The 14950-nt window shown below is 47.6% G+C and overlaps 1 protein-coding gene across 1 annotated transcript; it reads right to left on the reverse strand.

Moving 5' to 3' along the window:
- Positions 1-275: 275 nt before the first annotated feature.
- Positions 276-1505, reverse strand: LOC147992569 (F-box/LRR-repeat protein At2g43260-like). The gene is made up of 2 exons (XM_087539070.1): positions 1125-1505; positions 276-1025 (listed from the first exon to the last, which is right to left on the reverse strand). Exons 1-2 carry the CDS (start codon positions 1503-1505, stop codon positions 276-278), a joined length of 1131 nt encoding a protein of 376 aa, XP_087395196.1.
- Positions 1506-14950: the final 13445 nt, after the last annotated feature.

Consider the following 14950-nt stretch of genomic DNA (forward strand, 5'->3'; position numbering starts at 1 on the left):
TGAAAACATGCACATAACTTTATCTCAAGCGGCGTCACAGGGTGACGCCCCAATCATTAGTGACCTATTTACCAGCACATGAATCCAAACACAGAAAAAATGATGCGCAGGACACGCAGGCAGCAAAAGGGGTTAATTAAACACAAAGAATAAGAACGACAATGCGGAAACCATTAGTTCAACGAAATCAGAACAATATTGATTCCTCGTCGGTGTCCCAAAGACATGTGCAAAAGTTGTTGCACTTTTAACTCATTTTCCATCTACTACAACTACTAGACTGGAACTAGGCTTGGGACGTATGGGATGGCACCAAAGACATTTGAATGCGTGTATTCAACAAGTACTGTAGTGTCATCGTTGTCGGGATTAACATACATCAGCTCATTCATCCTAATCATATCGACACGTTTTCCAGTCCGGTAATTGTAGCGAAACAAAATGCGGCATCCGAACTGAAAAACTATCTGGTCGTCAAATATGGCTACCGGTCGAAGATCTTGGCTTGACATAGCATCATCAAGGTCGATGACATAAAGCTGATCCCATTGTGGCAGATTCTCATCCAAGTTATCACACATCCATATCGCGAGCGACATGTTGTCGGTTCCTGAATGGACAAGGCATAGCTCCCCGCGCAGCTCGGCTAAGTGGGGCGCATAGTTGAGTGTCGAGCTGCAGCAAGGAGGTGGCGGCACGACGCTGAATGACTCGTCCTCCAAGTTGAGGCGGACAAAACCCGGCATGGAAGGGTTATCCCCCAAAAGCGACTTCTCAATGGTCCAAAACAAGGAGGCTTTGCAGAAGGTCGCCGTTCGACGTGGCATGATAGGGTATGGCGGTGGCGTCGCCGTCTCATGCCAGCGCCTGTCCTCCCCGAGAGTGAAGATCTCCATGCCAGGGATGAGGTTGTGATAGACGGCACGCGGACTCGTGTCTAGCCTGTTTATGGAACGGTAAAAGAAACGAACAATTTTGTAGGTATTGGACAGGGGATCATGGCCGAGGCCAAACGCCTGATGACCCTGTAAGAGTCGGTGTCCACCCATTGGCACGGTGATGCGGTGGCTCCACGGAAGCTGGAAGACACGCCGTGTGGCTGGGTTGAGCACGCGCAGCGTGACCTCTGTGGGGAGCAGCACCAGGCCATCGCAGTGCGCCAAGCCGTGCGGCGCCTCCGTCGGCCGGAAGGAGTGGCAGTCCTGCATGGCATGTACGAGGGTGGCGACGCCTTGCTGGCTCTTATCCCACCGGTACAGGCCGGCTGCGGTGACGATGTCCTTTCTTGCCCAGGAAGAGCCCTCGTTTTCGTCGATTACGGTCTGCGGCGCGATGAGCATGCACTGGCTCTGGAGGCGGAGGTGCTCGCGGGGGAAAGAATCGTCGTCGTCGATGGTGTCGCGCCATGCCTGACAGACGCACCGGAACCGCAGCAGCGACCTGACGGGAAGCCGGGGCAGGATCAGCGACACGATGATCTCGGGCAGCAGGTACGACGTCTCCATCTTGATCTAGCGGGCCCGTCCGCCAACCCAATGTGCGGCAGGGTACGGCGTACTTATAACTTTGGGTTGGATGGGTCGTGTTGGATTACAAATCTTGTTACGTACGTATGCATGCTGGGAGTTACCGGTGCGTATACAAGAAAGGATAGTTTAACGTAGCCCTAGCTAACACGACAGATCCATCGATGGCGTCGATGGACACCCTCCCGGTGGACCTTGCAGCCGTCGTGCTCCTCCGCCTCCCTCCGCGCCACCTCGACCGCATCCTCTTCGGCGCCGTCTGCCGTTAATGGCGTGCCGCCGCGCGGGAGAACCCCGCCCTGCCGCCACACTGCCCGTGGATCGCGTTGTCGGACCTGAGTTTCTGCTGGAATTTTGCTAGTAGGCCTTTGGCCCAAAGCCCAACTAAAATTCTGAAATTTTTCTTGACCCATTCATGCACACATGTGAGTGGAGTGAGTGAGGCTAAAGTTTAGTCCCACCTCATAAGTTGAGAGAGAGCTGCATCTCTTTATAAGGTGAGCTCTTCTACCACTTGTATGAGCATGAGAAGAGGAGACCTACACGCGCGCTCCGCTCGTCACGACGCACCGCGCCGCGCCGCGGGTTGCGGGATTTAGCTGAGCCAAGGACAGAGCTATGCACGTTGTCTATATTTTTGCTGCACGGGAAAATTAATGAGTCATTAATTAATAATTAACGGACGCGTTAATTACTGAACCGTTTTCCGATTCTTTTGGATCGTGACGACTCGGACGTGGGTTTACTCCCACGACCTACCCGGCCTGCACTATATAGTCAGGCAGACGTCTACCCTAGCGGTAGCCGCTTCGTATGGTTTCTCATCACCGTTCCAGATCACTGCGCCGCCAAGCAAGTCTTCTCCATCCCTCCTTCGGCATGCACCGGGAGAAGGGACAGCATGCCTCCGGAACCCCGCCTCTCGTGATCCTGTACGGGAGAGGGGCGATCAGGTTTTTGGGGAGCGCACTCGCGCGACTGCTGGCAGCGACGACTTCGCGAACGACGACTTCTTCCCCGACCTCGGCAACCTCATCCTTGACGACATGGGCGACAACGTCAACGCCGGCGGTGCTGCATCCGCTGCACCGTATGTGATTCTATCCTTCCTGTTCGAGATCGTGGTAGAATCCATGTTTCTAGTATGTGCCCTAGATGTGATATGTTCATCTGCTATGCTAGTTCGCATGATTAGTTTAATCTCTGCTATTGCTATCATGATCTATTTCCTATTTATTCGGATTAAATCTCATAGTAATTTGCTCATATTTCCAACAATCCAAAAACCTGATTATAGGCAATTTGCTTCGAGTGGTTTTGCTGCGCATCTGAAGCCGCCTGCCTTTAAGGGGACGCAATATAAGAGGTGGCGCACGACAGCAGTCTAGTGGTTTCAGACCATGGGCTGCTATGACGCCACCAAGGGCACGCCTGATGGCGATCTTAATCCAGCACAGCTGGAAGCTTTTAAGAAGATTGATACCCTCTTTAAAGGCGCTCTTCTGAGTGTTCTTGATGACTCCATTGTGGATTCGTATATGTCGTTTGACAATGGCAAGGACATGTGGGCTGCGCTCGAGGCCAAGTTTGGTGCCTCGGACACCGGCAGTGAGTTGTACGTCATGGAGCAATTCTATGACTACAAGATGACTGATGAGCGACCTCTTGTACAGCAGGCTCATGAGATACAGTCGCTCGCAAAAGAACTTTAGTACTTCAAGTGTGTGTTGCCGGACAAATTTGTTGTAGGAGGCATCATTGCCAAGCTTCCACCTTCATGGAACAATTTTGCTACTTCCCTGAAACACAAGAGACAGGAGTTTTTCGTTGCGGATCTCATTGGTATTCTTGATGTTGAAGAGAAGGCGAGAGCAAAAGACACACGTGCTCGAGTTGTTAAGGGAGGTTCTAGTGCCCACATGGTATAGAAGAAGAACTTCCAGCCCAACAAGTCCAAAAATAACAAGAACAAAACTCAGGGCAAAGGCAAGTTTGATACAAAGAACAAGCCATCACATTCTACCAACTTCAAGAAGAATTATCATAAGAAGGGGAAGGGACTTTGCCATGTCTGCGGTGATCCTAATCACTGGGCTCTGAAGTGTCCTAACCGCTTTGAGGAGCGCGAACATGAGAAGAGCGGCAAGTTCGCTAATGTTGTCATCGGTGATACTGATATGAAGGAATCGGGGTACGGTATTTTCCCTACCATCCTTTCAGTATTCCAATCTCCTGATTGGTTAATTGATCCCGGTGCCAATGTACATGTTTGTGCTGATGCCTCCATGTTTTCTTCTTATCAGGCAACAGGGACTTCACCTATGCTGATGGGGAACGGGTCACATGCCATCGTTCGAGGTGTTGGTACGGTCGATCTGAAGTTTACTTCGGGGAAGACTGTGCGTCTGAAGAACGTTCATCATGTGCCGTCCATCAATAAAAATCTCGTTAGCGGTTCCCGTTTATGTCGAGATAGTTTTAAGTTGGTTTTCGAATCCAATAAAGTTGTAATTTCTAAGTGTGGACAATTTGTTGGAAAAGGTTATGAGTGCGGAGGCTTGTTTCGCCTGTCTTTATCGGATATTTGCACTAAAGTTATTAATAATGTTTGTCACAGCAATGAGTCTGATATTTGGCATTCACGACTTTGTCACATTAACTTTGGTTGCATGACGCGGCTAGCCAATATGAATTTAATTCTGAAAATATCTATTGTCAAAGGCTCTAAGTGCCAAGTATGTGTGCAAGCTAAGCAACCTCGCAAGTCCCATAAGACTGCAGAGGCAAGAGACTTGGCGCCACTAGAGCTTATACATTCTGATCTTTGTGAGATGAATGGCGTGTTGACAATAGGTGGAAAGAGATACTTCATGACATTGATTGATGACTCCACTAGATATTGTTATGTGTATCTTCTGAAATCAAAAGAAGAGGCTTTAACTTTCTTCAAAAACTATAAAGCCGAGGAAGAGAACCAACTTGATCGAAAAATTAAACGGCTTAGGTCCGATCGTGGTGGAGAGTATTTTTCCAATGAATTTGATCTTTTTTGTGCGGAACATGGTATAATCCATGAGAGGACGCCTCTCTACTCACCCCAGTCAAATGGGGTAGCCGAAAGAAAGAACCGAACTCTAACTGATATGGTTAACACCATGTTAGACACTTCGGGTCTATCCAAAGAATGGTGGGGGGAGGCGCTAATGACTGGGTGTCATGTCCTAAACCGAGTTCCCACAAAGCATAAGACCATGACTCCATTTGAGGAATGGGAAAGGAAAAGGTTGAAACTTTCTTACCTACGTACTTGGGGTTGTTTGGCGAAAGTCAATATACCAATTTCCAAGAAGCGCAAGCTTGGACCAAAAACCGTGGATTGTGTTCTTCTGGGCTATGCTTTTCATAGTATCGGCTATAGATTTTTGATAATAAAATCTGAGGTATCCGACATGCATGTTGCTACAATTATGGAGTCGAATGATGCAACTTTCTTTGAGGACATATTTCCTATGAAGGATATGTCAAGTTCATCAAATCAGGAGATACCTACTCCATCTAGTGAGGAATTCGTTGTAATTTCTGAACCCACCATTGCGATAGAACACGTTGAGAATCCTGTTGAGGGTGACAATGGAACTCCTGTGAGGAGTAAGAGACAGAGGACTGCAAAGTCCTTTGGTGATGATTTCATTGTGTACCTTGTGGATGACACACCCAGGACCATTTTAGAAGCCTATGCATCTCCTGATGCTGACTACTGGAAGGAAGCTGTACGTAGCGAGATGGATTCCATCTTAGCTAACGGTACCTGAGATCACTGACCGTCCTTATGGGTGCAAACCTGTAGGATGTAAGTGGGTGTTCAAGAAGAAGCTTAGACCTGATGGTATGATTGAAAAGTACAAGGCACGGCTTGTGGCTAAGGGTTATACCCAGAAAGAAGGTGAAGACTTCTTTGATACTTACTCACCCGTGGCTAGACTGACCACAATTCGGGTGCTACTATCACTGGCTACCTCACATGGTCTTCTCGTTCATCAAATGGACGTGAAGACGGCTTTCCTCAATGGAGAGTTGAAGGAGGAAATTTACATGGATCAGCCAGATGATTTTGTAGTACCTAGTCAGGAAGGAAAGGTGTGCAAGTTATTAAAGTCTTTATATGGCCTTAAACAAGCTCCTAAAGAGTGGCATGAGAAGTTCGAAAGAACATTAACTGCTGCCGGCTTTGTAGTAAACGATGGCGACAAGGAGGTTAAGGATTTCTTATCTCGCTGTTTTGAGATGAAGGATCTAGGAGTAGCTGATGTTATCTTAAACATCAAGCTGTTGAGAGATGAGAATCGTGGGATCACACTGCTTCAGTCTCACTATGTGGAAAAGGTCTTGAGTCATTTTGGGTATAGCGACTGCACACCTTCTCCAACTCCATATGATGCTAGTGTGTTGCTTCGAAAGAATCAACGAATTGCTAGAGATCAACTGAGGTATTCTCAGATTATTGGCTCGCTTATGTATTTGGCGAGTGCCACGAGGCCTGACATCTCTTTTGTTGTGAGCAAGCTGAGTCGGTTTGTGTCAAAACCGAGAGATGATCATTGGCATGCGCTTGAGAGAGTTATGCGCTATTTGAAAGGCACCGCGAGCTATGGGATTCACTACACCGGATATCCAAGGGTACTGGAGGGTTATAGTGACTCAAACTGGATATCTGATGCTGATGAGATTAATGCCACAAGTGGTTATGTTTTTACACTTGGTGGTGGCGCTGTTTCCTGGAAGTCTTGCAAGCAGACCATCTTAACGAGGTCAACTATGGAAGCAGAACTCACAGCATTAGACACTTCCATTGTTGAAGCAGAGTGGCTTCGTGAACTCTTGATGGACTTACCTATGGTTGAGAAACCAATACCCCCTATCCTGATGAACTGTGATAATCAAACTATGATCGTCAAGATAAATAGTTCTAAGGACAATATGAAGTCCTCAAGGCATGTGAAGAGGAGACTAAAATCTATCAGAAAATTGAGGAACTCCGGAGTTATTACGTTGGATTATATCCAAACATCAAAAAACTTGGCAGATCCCTTCACAAAGGGTCTATCATGTAATGTGATAGATAATGCATCGATGGAGATGGGTTTGAGACCCACCACATGAGTTGTCCATAGTGGTAACCCACTCTATGTGATCGGAGATCCCGTGAAGTAGAAGTGGGAGATAAGCTGTTGGTCAGCTAGGAAGAGAGTATCCCTATATTAATTATCCCACTCCATGAAGATGCAATACTCTCCTGGTCTGCATGGCAGGTTGATACTTATCTTAATGTATTCCGAGTGGCTTATTCGGGTAAGCAGAGATGTTGTCCTGCAGAACATCTTCTGAGGAACACACCTATGTGAATTTGACTGTTAACGTCGCAGTCTGTGAGAATTGGGTGTTCTCTAGTAAATTCATGAAAGGTCCTAGAGTATGACGTATACGCTCCACCTGCGGGGAAGCCTTGCGGCAGCCCAGTATCGGTCAAGAATTTGTGTGAAACTAGTTTCACAGAAAACTTGTAGTTCAAGGCATAGTCCACTATTCAAGTTGTGATCTAGTGTAGTATAAATCTCTAAGTGGAAGTTCAACTTCACAGTCTCCACTAAGCACCGGTATATAAACAATGTTTTGGAATTAAATGATGAGATGTGTCAATGAGACTTTGTGGGGGATTGTTGGAATTTTGCTAGTAGGTCTTTGGCCCAAAGCCCAACTAAAATTCTGAAATTCTCTTGGCCCATTCATGCACACATGTGAGTGGAGTGAGTGAGGCTAAAGTTTAGTCCCACCTCATAAGTTGAGAGAGAGCTGCACCTCTTTATAAGGTGAGCTCTTCTACCACTTGTATGAGCATGAGAAGAGGAGACCTACACGCGCGCTCCTCTTCCTCACTCGCCTCGCCACGCCACGCCTCGTCACGACGCGCCGCGGGTTGCGGGATTGAGCCGAGCTGAGGACAGAGCTATGCACGTTGTCTATATTTTTGCTGCACGGGAAAATTAATGAGTCATTAATTAATAATTAACGGACGCGTTAATTACTGAACCGTTTTCCGATTCTTTTGGATCGTGACGACTCAGACGTGGGTTTACTCCCACGACCTACCCGGCCTGCACTATATAGTCAGGCAGACGTCTACCCTAGCGGTAGCTGCTTCGTATGGTTTCTCACCACCGTTCCAGATCATTGCGCCGCCAAGTAAGTCTTCTCCATCCCTCCTTTCGGCGTGCACCGGGAGAAGGGACAACAGGCCTCCGGAACCCCGCCTCTCGTGATCCTGTACGGGAGAGGGGCGATCAGGTTTTTGAGGAGCGCACTCGCGCGACTGCTGGCAGCGACGACTTCGCGAATGACGACTTCGCGAACGACGACTTCTTCCCCGACCTCGGCAACCTCATCCTCGACGACATGGGCGACAACGTCAACGCCGGCGGTGCTGCACCCGCTGCACCGTATGTGATTCTATCCTTCCTGTTCAAGATCGTGGTAGAATCTATGTTTCTAGTATGTGCCCTAGATGTGATCTGTTCATCTGCTATGCTAGTTCGCATGATTAGTTTAATCTCTGCTATTGCTGTCATGATCTATTTCCTATTTATTCGGATTAAATCTCGTAGTAATTTGCTCATATTTCCAACAGTTTCTACAGCCTGCCCGGTTCCGTGTTCCGGTCGTTGCTGGTCCACCTCGACGGCCACCGGCAACGCCCGATAGGGCAGAGCTCTTGCGGCGGGTGGGTGGTCTTCGAGCATGTAACGCCCCAAGACCGGAGCTTCAGTTGCCTTCCAGGGTTTCCGGGTTTCGTCGTGTGTTTTGTTCGGCCCGCTGCATTTCATCTTTGCATCATGTGCATTGCATCATGTCATTTCTTTTCTTAACTCAACTAAATAAACCGTATGGATCGTCGATCCATTTAAACCGAGGGAATTCACATGGTGATTCTCTTTACAACTTATCCTCTCGATATTTAGAGAGCTATAGTAATTATTCCAATTATGTGGAATTACCTTAACACACTTGCAAAAATCCCAATGCCTTTTATTATTTCAACTCTTGGCCTCTAACTTTGCCACATGTCCTTTCATCATTTTCCGGAGCTCCACCTAATTTCTCAACATTTTTGGGCACTTCGAAAAACCTATCCTAGTTCAAACCTTTTGAATTAAATTCAAAGGAATTTGAATTTAATCTTTCAAACTTGACCTTTTTCTATTTTCCCGGACTGTGCTCATTTTTCTGAGTCCGTGAAAATTATCCCCGTGCCCAAATTCTTCCTCTAACCTTCTCTTCTCTCTTTTCCTTTCTCCTATTTTATTGTCTCTGTTTTTGTTAAGAGTAGAATCAAGAGAGGGAGAGAAGGGAGCCCAGCAGGCCATTTGGGCCCAGCTGCATCTAACCTAGCCCAGGCCGGCCCATCCTTCCCCGCAGCCCACCTAAACCTACTTCCTAACCCTAGGCCCAACGAACCAACCTCCCTCTCCTCACGATCTCCTCTTCCCTCGCGCCGCCAGAGAGACCCGCAGCCCGATCCCCATCTCCCTCGCGCGTGCTCCTCTTCTCGCTCGCTGGCCGCAGCCACTCCTCCCTCGATCCCTCTCCTCCTCTCGCTAGTCTTCTGCCGCCGCCACACCCTCTCGCTCGCGCCCAATCCCCCCCCCCCGGCAGCCACGTCCAGCACCGGCCCTGCCGCCGAGCGACGCCGCTCTTCGGTCCGGCGTCCCACGCTGTCCTCGTCGCCATCGTCCATCCTATCACCGGACCCCGGCGCCTCTACCTCGCCTCTTCTCCCGCATGCTTCGCCTCCCCGTGCTCCAGTTGCACCGACGTCCGGGGCTCCAAGTCCTCCACCTCCGTTGTTCGCCCCAAGGTCCGGCGAGGTCACGGCCGGACCCAACTCCGGTGCCCCGTCCCCATTGGTGCTGACCTCCACCGCAGGGGCAGCGTGGTCGCTGCCCTGCTTCTGTGTTGTTTGCCAGGTCCCGCAGGAGGCCGCGCGAGCCCGCGTTGACCACGTCGGTGTGGGTCCTTTTCGCCTGCAGCTGCTGCCATGGAACTGAGCTTAGAGCTCCGCTGCTGCCTTGGTGCTGCTATGCCCAACTCCTCCTTGACAGTTGCCTCGTCTCCGGCCCTGCCCGTTGGAGCCATGCCTCCCGGTGCCCGCAGCCGCGTCGCCGGTCTTCTGTCTCGACCCGGCATCTTTCCCTTGTGGCATCTATTTAGGTGCAGCGCCACAAGTTTTGCCTCTGTGCACCCGGGTGATGTTGGCAGTGGAGTACCTCGACGCCCGACGCCTAAAACGATCACTGAAACGGAAATAACGCCAAGTACTAGGTCAACGAGGACTGCCAAGTTCGTCTTCCGCCGTCTCCAAAATCGCCAAGTACCACGACGATATGTGAACGACCACCGCCGACCCCAAGTTACTCGGATTCGTCAAGTACCTCTACGAAAACATTGTACGACTACTTCCGTGGCTGAAAACCCGTGTACAACTACCGTCGCCGTGTACGACTACCTCCACGACGAACGTCCCGAGAACGTATACTTCCTCTACTTGGCACCGAACGAGAACCATCCCTTTTGCACGCTTCGAAGGTATAACCCCGAGTCAACGCCCGTGAACGCATGAATGCATGTTGGATGAGATGCACCCTTTGTCTGCACCGTGTCCGTATTATCACTCGTTTTCCATGCCACTAACCCGTGGGACACCCGGAATCCGGGATCATCCCACCATCTCTTGCACGCTCCCGTCACTTTTCCTTTTGCACCGGTATCCCCGTGGACTACCTGATAACCGATATGTTGCCGTGGCATCATTTTCGTATTCGTCGCCGTGGCACCCCTTTTCCTTGGCACCACGGTGACAAATGCTTCATAATGCTCTTGTCAACTTTTATTAAAAATTGCTTAAACTTGCACATGTCATCCGCATCATGATAACAACTTCAAGATTGGTTAAAATTGTTGTTGCACCAAATTGATAATTGCATTTGGGGTTTACCGGTTTTGTTGTTTATTATATTCGGCCCCATTTAAATTGTTTAGATGATATAGTTTTGTTATGCTTCACCTCTTGCCATGTTTAAACAACATTTAATATTGTTGGGTACCTAACCGAGAGTGAACTAAATAATTGATGTGGTGTTCGGTCAATATATTGAGCTCCACTTAATTTGTAGGATTGCTTGTGCACTTTGCCATGCCATGCCGCTTTAATCCGGACATGCATCATACTTGTTTGTGCATCATGCCATGATTCTGTGTTGGTTGTTTACTATATTGTTTGCTTCTTTCCGGTGTGCTTCTTCGGGTTGTTTCCGGTAACGTCGTGTTTGTGAGGAACCGTTCGACTACGTCCGTTTGTCTGCTTCATGGACTCGTTCTTCTTCCTTGCGGGATCTCAGGCAAGATGACCATACCCTCGAAATCACTTCTATCTTTGCTTGCTTAGTTGCTCGCTCTTTTGCTATGCCTATGCTGTGATACCTACCACTTGCTTATCATGCCTCCCATATTGTTGCACCAAGCCTCTAACCCACCTTGTCCTAGCAAACCGTTGATTGGCTATGTTACCGCTTTGCTCAGCCCCTCTTATAGCGTTGTTAGTTGCAGGTGAAGATTGAAGTTTGTTCCTTGTTGGAACATGGAGATGTTGTTCCTGGTTGGTACATGTTTACTTGTTGGGATATCACAATATATCTTATTTAATTAATGCATCTATATACTTGGTAAAGGATGGAAGGCTCGGCCTTATGCCTGGTGTTTTGTTCCACTCTTGCCGCCCTAGTTTCCGTCATATCGGTGTTATGTTCCCGGATTTTGCGTTCCTTACGCGGTTGGATTATAATGGGAACCCCTTGCCAATTCGCCTTGAATAAAACTCCTCCAGCAAGGCCCAACATTGGTTTTACCATTTGCCACCTAGCCTTTTCTTTCCCTTGAGTCAGCCGGCTCAAGGGTCATCTTTATTTTAAACCCCCCCCCCCCCGGGCCAGTGCTTCTCTAAGTGTTGGTCCAACTGAGCGATGTCCGAGGCTACCAGGGGCAACTCTGGGCTGGCTTACCCGATGTCTGGCTCATCCGGTGTGCCCTGAGAACGAGATATGTGCAGCTCCTATCGGGATTTGTCGGCACATCTGGGTGGCTTTGCTGGTCTTATTTTACCATTGTCGAAATGTCTTGTAACCGGGATTCCGAGTCTGATCGGGTCTTCCCGCTAGAAGGTCTATTCCTTCGTTGACCGTGAGAGCTTGTCATGGGCTAAGTTGGGACACCCCTGCAGGGATTTGAACTTTCGAAAGCCGTGCCCGCGGTTATGGGCAGATGGGAATTTGTTAATGTCCGGTTGTAGAAAACCTGAAGTTGACCTTAATTAAAATACATCAACCGCGTGTGTTAACGTGATGGTCTCTTTCCGGTGGTGTCCGGGAAGTGAACACGGTGTTGGAGTTATGCTTGACGTAGGTTGTTCTAGGATCACTTCTTGATCATAGTTTCTCGACCGTGCTTTGCCTTCTCTTCTCGCTCTCATTTGCGTATGTTAGCCACCATATATGCTAGTCGCTTGCTGCAGCTCCACCTCATACCTTTTACTTTACCCATAAGCTTAAATAGTCTTGATCGCGAGGGTGCGAGATTGCTGAGTCCCCGTGGCTCACAGATACTTCCAAAACCAGCTTGCAGGTGCCGATGAGACTGTGCAGTTGACGCAACCAAGCTCAGGAGGAGCTCGATGAAGATCTTGCCCTTTGTGGTGTTTCGTTCTAGTTGATCGGTAGTGGAGCCCAGTTGGGGTCGATCGGGGACCTTGTCGCATTTGTGGTTCTTCTTTTATTTTGGTTCCGTAGTCGGACCTTGATTGTATTTGGATGATGTAATGCTTTATTCATGTAATTGTGTGAAGTGGCGATTGTAAGCCAACTATGTAACTTCTTCCCCTATTTTATTACATGGGTTGTGTGAAGATTACCTCACTTGCGACATTGCTTTCAATGCGGTTATGTCTCTAAGTCGTGCTTCGACACGTGGGAGATATAGCCGCATCGAGGGCGTTACAGAGCACAAGGACGGCGCCCCCCACGCTCATCAGCCCTTTCTCTGCGGCCGCCGCCACCATGGTGCTCCCTGGACCCCACACTCTCTACGATCGCCACAAGCCTGGCATGCAGGGGGCAACCATCCGGAAGTTAGTCGTGTGCTCGGATGATCTCATTGCCGCCACGGTGATCCAAGACACCGGAACGGAGCCATAGCGCACCGGCTCCGGCGTCCTCAGGCTGGCGCTGCGCCGGCCAGGGGCATTCTCGTGGTCATGGGCACTCACGAGCTTCCCCTATGTTGGAACTAAACTCGACGTACTCGCCGTATCCGGATCGTATACGGAGATTTTTTTGATGATAATACGTTTCTTATCTATACCTATTATTTATATTTATATTTATATATTATATTATATTATATTATATACTAATAAAAAAATAGGTATTCTTAGTACGTCATGTTATTTTGTAGAAAACCCCTTGATGTTTCTAACATTAAACCCGCGGTACGTATCAAATATGTTTTTTAAATACTCATATCTTTTAAACCGTAACTTCAAATTTAACATGTTATATATGAAATTTGATTAGAAAAATATGTAGAATCTGAGTCTGATGTTATTTTACCTGTTAAATTTTAAAAAAATACTATCTAGGCTGCAATGTTAATCAACAATGCATTATCCGTCTTTTTTTCATACCGGTACTTATTCCGATTGGGGATGAACACCTAAGCAAAATCAGGATTGGACATGAAATTGAAGATAAATTTGCTAAAGACACGCAATAAATAAGGACATGCATGACAAGAAATAAATTAAAGACCCAATAACGACGGATATAAAATAAATAAAAGAGAAAATGCAGCGGAGATCCGATAAAGATGAGATGTTCTGCTATTCTCTTGTACGTAAGAAGAAGAAAAAGAGGACATACACGAAAAAGGGTAAAAAGGAAGCATGCATGAAAAAAAGACAAATTTGATAAGATATAAATATTGATGAAACGGAGACCAATACCTATAACATGTATGGTAAAAAATAGTGATAAAATAGAGGCGCAAGTACCTGCGTCAACAGAAGACCATACAAAATGTTCTTTTCTAGACAAAAAAATATCTCTTTTTATGACTAAAAAATCTTTTATCTTTTTAACAACCTTTTTAACAACTCTTCATTTATTTAAGAAATAGCTACAAATTCTCAGATTATAGAACATTTTTTGTAAATTAAGAGCATGTGATATTTTTTTTATTCCGTTGCAACGCACGGGCCTTTTTGCTAGTTCATATCATAAATATTGAAGTACATCATAAAGACTGACATGACAAAACTGAAAAGACAGCAGAACGTCTCTGAGCTTGACACAAACGCCCATCACATGCCTCCGGTACCACCATAGCAGCCACCGAAAGAAAAAAAATATTATGGATCACCTTCTCACCCGAGCTCGATACGGCTGCATCGTTGATATGCATCTTTGCGGACCTCTAAGGTGGCTCGTCAAAGACGAAACCATTGCCGTTGAATAAATCAAACCAAGGCAACACTCCGGACACGCCATCGTATATGGAGCAATTACCTAGTGTAGCAGCAAACGCAATCAGCTACATGGAAAGGCGCTACCAGAAGATGCATATGCCGTCAGGCGACCTGCACGTCCAAAGTGCGAATTTCGTACGTACTCACCGGAAGCAGACCATGCTACGTGTCACCATGTACAATGGCTAGTGGGACTGTGTGTGACTCTCACGACCATGTACAACAAGAGCGTCAAATCAAAACAACCCGTGCAAATACAGCAATGCTACATTCACGGACTAATACGGGGGGTTTACGGAGTGGTTGTGACTTGTTAGATGTTGATTGAATTAAGGGAGAGGAAACGGCCCCACCCACCTAAAAATCAGGGGGTGAATAGAATTAGATTTTTTTTGAGGTGGTGAATAGAATTAGAAGGAAGGGCCCATAATGCCCCGTAATGAGCCCGTGCGTTTAGCATTTTTGGTGCAAATATATAGTACCACTCACTTGCATTCCAACCAGGCCCATTTTGTTCAGGATCACCAGAACTTTGCGATATCACAGTTTATGTTTTTCCGTGCCCCTCCCTATACGAAGAGTATGTACTTCCAATCATTTTTTATGCAGCATGCAGTATGACGTTGAAATAGTCTGCGTGGTGGTAACTGAGCTGGGCCAAATCCAAGGGGTGAAGATATATATCACACCCGTAGGATCATCGGCCAGGAAGGAATCTAGTCCGAGAGAGATGTTCGTGCGGCGCGTTAGCCACGAATCAGACTCACGACCCCTCTCTGGTGGACGCACACAGCTAGCC

Source organism: Triticum urartu, chromosome 1A (assembly GCF_056163025.1).
Source record: "Triticum urartu cultivar PI428250 chromosome 1A, HENAU_Tu73, whole genome shotgun sequence".
In the NCBI taxonomy this organism is placed as follows: Eukaryota; Viridiplantae; Streptophyta; class Magnoliopsida; order Poales; family Poaceae; genus Triticum; species Triticum urartu.